At 39.0% G+C, this 7209-nt stretch overlaps 2 protein-coding genes across 2 annotated transcripts in view; both read left to right on the plus strand.

Moving 5' to 3' along the window:
- The window catches only part of Nell1 (neural EGFL like 1), an 807173-nt gene that overhangs the window by 541549 nt on the left and 258415 nt on the right, over nt 1–7209 (plus strand). The gene's annotated exons all lie outside the window — the stretch shown is intronic.
- LOC110297767 (probable isocitrate dehydrogenase [NAD] gamma 2, mitochondrial) lies at nt 5660–7016 on the plus strand. The gene has a single exon (XM_021166740.2). It carries the CDS (start codon nt 5694–5696, stop codon nt 6894–6896), a length of 1203 nt encoding a protein of 400 aa, XP_021022399.1. The 5' UTR covers nt 5660–5693; the 3' UTR covers nt 6897–7016.

Raw genomic sequence — 7209 nt, forward strand, 5'->3', positions numbered from 1 at the left:
CAAGTGCAATAACTTTTAAAGGACCCTTAACTTAACCTAGATGCCTGTTAGCAGCTATTGGTAGTTCTGCACAGTTATCATTGTATGTTGTAAAGATTTGAAGCTCTGCCATGGTGACCTGTGTGCTTGTGAGTAAGACTCTTGCCCTCTGTCTCATGGGCATGTGGGAGAGGGAGTTCATGGTGACATCGCTGCCCCAAGGAAGTTGCACAACGAGGGAGAAGAACACAAATGGGTCTGAAGAGACTAAGGCCCAGCATTTTTGTTAAATTATAAGGAATTATTAATATCCTTAGCATCTTACTTCTGTTGCTGTCAGATGATAAAGGCAGGATCTGTGCAAGAGATTGAACTAATGTGCAATGTAGAACCTGGAATACATTGACAGTGTAGTTTTGGAAAAATGTAAAGCAAAATTATCAGTGACTTGGTTCTCAAAAATTCAAATGAATATCAAGAACCCTCTCTCCCCCTTGCCCTCCCCCCTCCCCCCTCTCTTTCCAGTTCTATGTATGTGTTCATTTAAATTTTTCTGCTTGTATCAGGTAAGTCTTGCTATATAAAGTCACCATAATCCTTGAAGTTTCCTGCCTTTCTTCCTCTTTCTAATGTGTGCTTTCCTTTTAAAGTCACACCACTTAGAGCCTTTATTTCTGAATCCTTCCATGCTGCCCTTGGGGTATCATAGAGATCATAAGTTTGTCGTTGAAGACTCCTAATCTCTGACCCCAATTACTTTCTCTTTTTGTCTGTGCCTATTTTCTCCCATAAATGCAGCCAACCAGGGAAACTTAGCACACCCTACAGGCCTTTCAATTTTGTCTCCGTTTCAGAAAGCCTCTCTCTCCCCTTCCTCCATCTGCTACTTGTCCTGTCTTATAGTTGTACTGAAGTCCCTGTGTTATCCATCCTTACCAGGTACATAGGTAACTCATTCCAGCCCTGTCATTAGGAAACCATTTAGCACCACATCTCTACTCACATTATATATGTATATATGTGTATATATATATATATGTATATATGTATATATATATGTATATATGTGTATATATATGTATATATGTATATGTATAATATATGTATGTATGTATATATATATATATATATATATATATATATATATATATATATAAAGAGTATGGCAAGTCTAGCTAGCCAACTTGCCCCAGGATCTAATCTACTTTAAGAATACTATAATTATAGTTGAGCTACCACACCCATCTAGCATTTAAATGAGTACTAGGGATCTGAATATATATGTATGCATATATACTTATATATGTACATACCTTATGTGAGTTATTATGTTTATATTATATATTTTAAGTCTGTCTAAGAATTCAAATTCTGAAAGTAAAGGTATTTGTATTTGTTTCATAGCACTTATACGGTGGCATTAAGAGATCTGCATGCTTTTCAGTCTGTCATCTATGTGTCCATTTTTATTTTGCTCTTCTCCCTGGAATGCAGGTTCTAAAATAGGTCATATAATTTGAGGAGAATACATTGGTAAGAGCTAGGAGAGTCTGTGAAACTCTTACTGTGCAATTGTGAGGACCTGTATTCAGATCTTTGGTACCCACGTAACTAGCCAATTATGGAAGTGCATACCTACCAAAAGTTTAGTGCTGGGAAATTAGAGAAAGACAGAAGAACCCCTGGTGTTTGTTCTATTGTCCATTTTCTTGAATTGGTGAGATCCAGGTTCATTGAGCAAGTTAGCTATATTTAGTCTGAAAAACTAAAGTGGAAGACTAAGGAGGTATCTTCATGGATAAAACCCTTGCCAAAGAAGGATAAGGATTCAAATCCCTAATACTAATGTAAATGCTATGTGGATATGGTAGCTCCACTGTAGTTATAGTGCTCTTAAAGTAGGTCTGATCTTGGGACAAGCTGGCTAGCTATACTTGCCATATTGATGAGTGTAAGTTCAATTGAGAAACCCTACTTTAGTGAATAATGTACGGTGGGAAGTGATTGACAAAGACTCTCAGCATCAGCCTTGGACCTACACATGCACATAGACACATAGACACTTGTGCCCATACATGTACCTTCCCACATGGATGTTATACACATGAGCATGTATGCACACATGATATATCCCCCCAAACACACACACACATTCACACACACATTTACACACACACACACACACATGCAAAAAATAAGTGAACAAAATATAACATAGAGAGTGATCAAGGAAGATAAGTAGATCTCTGCTTCTACATGCATGTTCACACACACACACACACACACACTCACACACACACGGACACGGACACAGACACAAATGTTAGGTGTGGCAGGCCACTTGGTTCTGGAGCCCATGCTGTTAACCATTAATCTGCCTTCATTGTTGAAGTTACCGTTGAGCCCCTGGTTGCTATTACTGGTTGCTATACTTCCCTCTTTACAGAATTGTGATAGGGGTGACTGTCCTGTCCATGGACATGTCACCTCCCCTAGAAAACAATGGCCTCTCTTAGTAAGTCCATCGTTCCAGTGCATTCTTCTCAGTTATTCTCCTCTAAGGCTTCAAATACTGACGTCCTTTTCATTGCTGTCATCTCTTATGCTGTCTCAGCAGACATCTTCCCAGACCATACTGGCATGACAATATTACTACATCATGGTACAATCAGCTATGACCTAACCACACTGCACTTATTCATATGCCTTACATTGAAAGTGCTTGTGAATGGCTTGTGAATGGATTCCTTTTTCAATGACTCAGACTCACCACAGAGTTACTCCCATAGGATGCAACATTTCCTCAACTGTATTTCAATATGATATCTTGGATTATATGTGATGGGGGATTGGCTATCATTCATTGGCTCATATTTCTTGAAATGTCTATGATCTGTTGTTAATGTAGATGTAGCAATTCTGACAATGGCTATGACAACACACATAAGACCTATGCAAACTAAAACCAGAAAACCAAGTGACCTGCCACATCTAACTTTTGTGTCCCTATGTGTGTGTGTGTGTGTGTGTGTGTGTGTGTGTAGGTAATGTTAGCTTTCAAGGGCAAGAGGTAGTTATGTTTAGGTTGTAGCCCTTGATAGATCTGCATGTTCAGCCCATCTCCATACATGAGAGAAGATGTAGGAGGTACCAAAAGACTGAGTGGCTTTTCAAAAATGAAGACACAAAGTTGGGCAGTTGATCTGAGAGGAGATGGGGGAAGGATGCAAATGTTTAAAGGACAATAGGTGTAATTCTTGTAGAATTACTAAAGCTACTTTTTGAACGTTACAACAATTCTGATAGGCTACAGTCTGTGAACTGTGGGTTTATATGTGTATTTGTTTCCTTGATATTTTACATAGATAACTAAGAAGATAGGCTGATAAAACATGTATATTTACCTGTTTCCTTATAACACAGAAACAAGAGTGAGGATACCTTAAACCCTTAAAACTTCCATATCAGGAGTAAAGCAGTCATCCAAGTTAGAGGCTTAGACAGTTGTATCCTATAGCATTAGCATAAAGTCTACACAGAAATACAATTTCTGTACATTTTGATGTTGAGATTATAATTTTCTTAGTCTGAGCTACTGGATGCTGCTCTACTTACATTACCTAGAGAGAACCGAATTGTATCTTTGATATACAGTTCAATATGGTTTTAATATTAGAAAATGTGCATCTACATTTTTCCCTAAAAGTGATGTGGTTTAAAACAAGCAATAGATTTCATAATCATTTGTAGAACAATTTTGCTGTTTCTGCATATTTCCTACAAAGCAACTTAGAGACCTTTTGCTCTGTTTTGTCAACTACTTTATCTATGTGCACATGTATATGTGTGTGCCTATATGGGACTATCTCCTGTGGATGTCATTTGTCATCCATAGCAGCAAAAACAAAGTAGGGATCCTCTACTTCAGGCTATTGTTTATACTCCTATATACCTCTCTGATATGTTGATGACTCCCGAATCTATACCTTCACCCATGATCTCTCATCAGGGATTTCCAACTCATTTATTAAGCTATTCACTAGAAGTCATTGTGTGGCTATCATCCAGGCTTCAAAGACATAGCATACTAAAAGTGAACTTATTTAGATCATCTTTCCTCACTCAGTTTACTGTTCTTCCAGTGTGACCCATTTCTTCATTGATTGCACATATTTCCCCCAGTCTGTTAAATGCATTCAGAATGATGCTCAGAGTCCCCATGTCTGGCCATGTCCTGCTACTGAGCTAAATATCTTTGAAAACACTGTTCTTGGTATGTTAATCCTTACTCTGATGCTGGGATTCATCCTGTTGGGGTCATTTCTTAGCTCAGTAGCCCTTCCATTTCAGAATGCACCAACACTATTAAAAAATACTTTGCTGTCAACTCCAGGAATGCTCGTTCCATAAATATATAGGTGTTTCCAAGGAGTTGCACTTCTTACCCAGTGATTTTCTTAGAATGTATTAAAGAAGAAACCCAATTATGGCACTATAACAATGGAGACATGGCATTCTATATTTGTGTAAATCTATATCCGGTTTAAAATTGGAAGAAAATCCTAGAGCAAACCATAGGTTATGAGTCACAAAGGTTTGCCAATGTTTATTTATCAGTTATTAAACATGTATCATTTGCAGGCAGGATTCTGACCAGGGGGAAATCTATGTCTAAATCATGGCCTGGGTATGTGAGGAATGCCACTATCTTCATCTCAGTTCCTCTGTGCCTCTGTAATTGTTGGAAAATAAAGTCTAGTTAAAAAATTAAATTATATGTGCAACAGTCATGTACTATCTAGAACACAGCATTTCATGGTCCCTTCTCCATTCTATGGCTCTTACAGTCTTTCTGACTTATTTTTAGATGTTTCCTAACCATCAGATCAGAGGAATTTGATGTAGTTATCTTATCTACAGCTATGCAGTCAATTACTTATTCTCAACATTATAATCAGTCATAAGTCTCTGTATTAATCATTACCTAATGTAAAAAGATGTTTCTCTGACCAAGGTTGGGATCAGTGGCACAGATCTCTGAATACAAACATATCTAAAAGACAGTTTAATAAAACAACTATTTAGCAAAGCAATTGTGGGTCTCCCCTATAACCTATAAGCTTCCCATTTAAAGATGTCTCTTTACCCAGGCACATAAGAAAATTCCTAATCAGTTAGTAGGTTATTGATTTTTTTTAAGGACATGAAATTTGAAGGTGGATGTGTTGGAACATCCTGCCAGGAGCTGGAGGGAGGTGGAGGTAGTAGATACAAATAAAATACAATGTATACAGGTACTAAGTTTTCAAAACTATGATAGTGACTCACTGTCTATTGTGCTGAGGGGCACAGGGAAACAGAGGAGTAGATCTGGGTGGGAAGGAAGTTTGGGAAGTTGGACTAGGAAGAGTGGAAGGAGGGGAAACTGTGGATAAGATCTAATATATGAAAGAGAATTACATTTTTTTCAAAAAGGTAAATTTTTTAAAAAGTCGTATTTTTAGAGCAGAGCCCATATACATGAATTATTACCTAGCCAGAAAATGTTTGCAGCTTTTAGTGTAGACACTCTATTGTTCCATATCTAGCATGCTTACACGAGTAGAATGTCTGCAAAACAGAATGTAAGGAAGGAGAGAGAATTGTGACTCAAGAAGGAATCATTGCCTCAGAACTCCAAAGCAAACTGTTTCTAAGAAAGAGTGAGGACAGCCATGATAGTAAAGATGTTGGCAGTAACCAGCTGTTCTATAAAAACAATTCTCCAATCTGCTGCTTTTCTTGGCCATTCTAGTGAGGTAGTATGTGAGCTTGTGACCTCCTTCAGAAGTTTCTGCTCACATTGCACAGTGCCTCCTTCGCCAAAGTATGGTGGAAGACACACGGTGGCTATGATACCTGGAGATGGCATTGGGCCTGAGCTTATGGTTCATGTCAAGAGAATATTCAGATCAAATTGTGTGCCAGTGGACTTTGAAGAGGTGTGGGTCACCTCAACATCTAATGAAGAGGAGATCAAAAATGCTCTCATGGCCATCCGTCGGAACCGTGTAGCTCTGAAGGGCAATATTGCAACCAACCACAATCTGCCTGCCCGTTTCAAGTCGCACAACACCAAGTTTCGCACCATCCTTGACCTCTATGCCAGTGTCGTCCATTTCAAGACTTTTCCTGGTGTTATGACCCGACACAAAGACATAGACATCTTGGTTGTTCGGGAGAATACAGAGGGGGAGTATACTAACCTAGAGCATGAGAGCGTGAAAGGAGTGGTAGAGAGCCTTAAGATTGTGACAAAGACCAAGTCTCTGCGCATTGCTGATTATGCCTTCAAGTTGGCTCAAAAGATGGGGCGGAAAAAGGTGACAGTTGTTCACAAAGCCAACATCATGAAACTGGGAGATGGGCTCTTCCTTCAGTGCTGTAAGGATGTGGCAGCTCACTATCCTCAGATCACCTTAGAGAGTATGATTATAGACAACACCACAATGCAGTTGGTATCGAAGCCCCAGCAGTTTGATGTCATGGTGATGCCCAATCTTTATGGCAACATTATCAACAGTATCTGCACAGGGCTGGTTGGAGGGTCAGGAGTTGTCCCTGGAGCCAATTATGGTGATTCATATGCAATATTTGAGATGGGTTCAAAGGAAATAGGTAAAGATTTAGCTCACAGAAATATTGCCAACCCTGTTGCCATGCTGCTGACCAGCTGTATCATGCTGGACTACCTTGATCTCCAACCCTATGCCACTCACATCCGATCTGCAGTCATGGCATCCTTACAAAACAAAGCTGTCTGCACTCCAGACATTGGAGGTCAGGGGACCACTGCAAGCACTGTAGAGTATATCTTAGACCACATGAAAGAACAAACTAGTGGTTGTCATCCAAATTTCTTCCTGCAGTTCACTTGATTCACCCCCTCAGAAAGTCCAGCTAGCTCACTCAGCATGAATTGAGAGTGAACATTGCCAATTCACTGGAAGGGAAGGTGGGGGGATCAATATTGGTTTTTCCATTAAATTTCAATTCAGTAAACATTGTTTACTTTAATTAGCAAAGCTTTTCACAATATGGACAAACAGGAATTTCCCTGAAAGTTTATTGCAAAGTCCTCACCTCTCTGGGATATAGTATGTTGAATAAATCAGAAAGTTCAAGGTTTTTCTCAGAACCTTTTCTCTTCTTCTTCTTCCTTCTTCTTCTTCTTCCTTCTTCTTCTTCTTC

This window comes from Mus caroli, chromosome 7, assembly GCF_900094665.2.
Source record: "Mus caroli chromosome 7, CAROLI_EIJ_v1.1, whole genome shotgun sequence".
NCBI classification, from domain to species: Eukaryota; Metazoa; Chordata; class Mammalia; order Rodentia; family Muridae; genus Mus; species Mus caroli.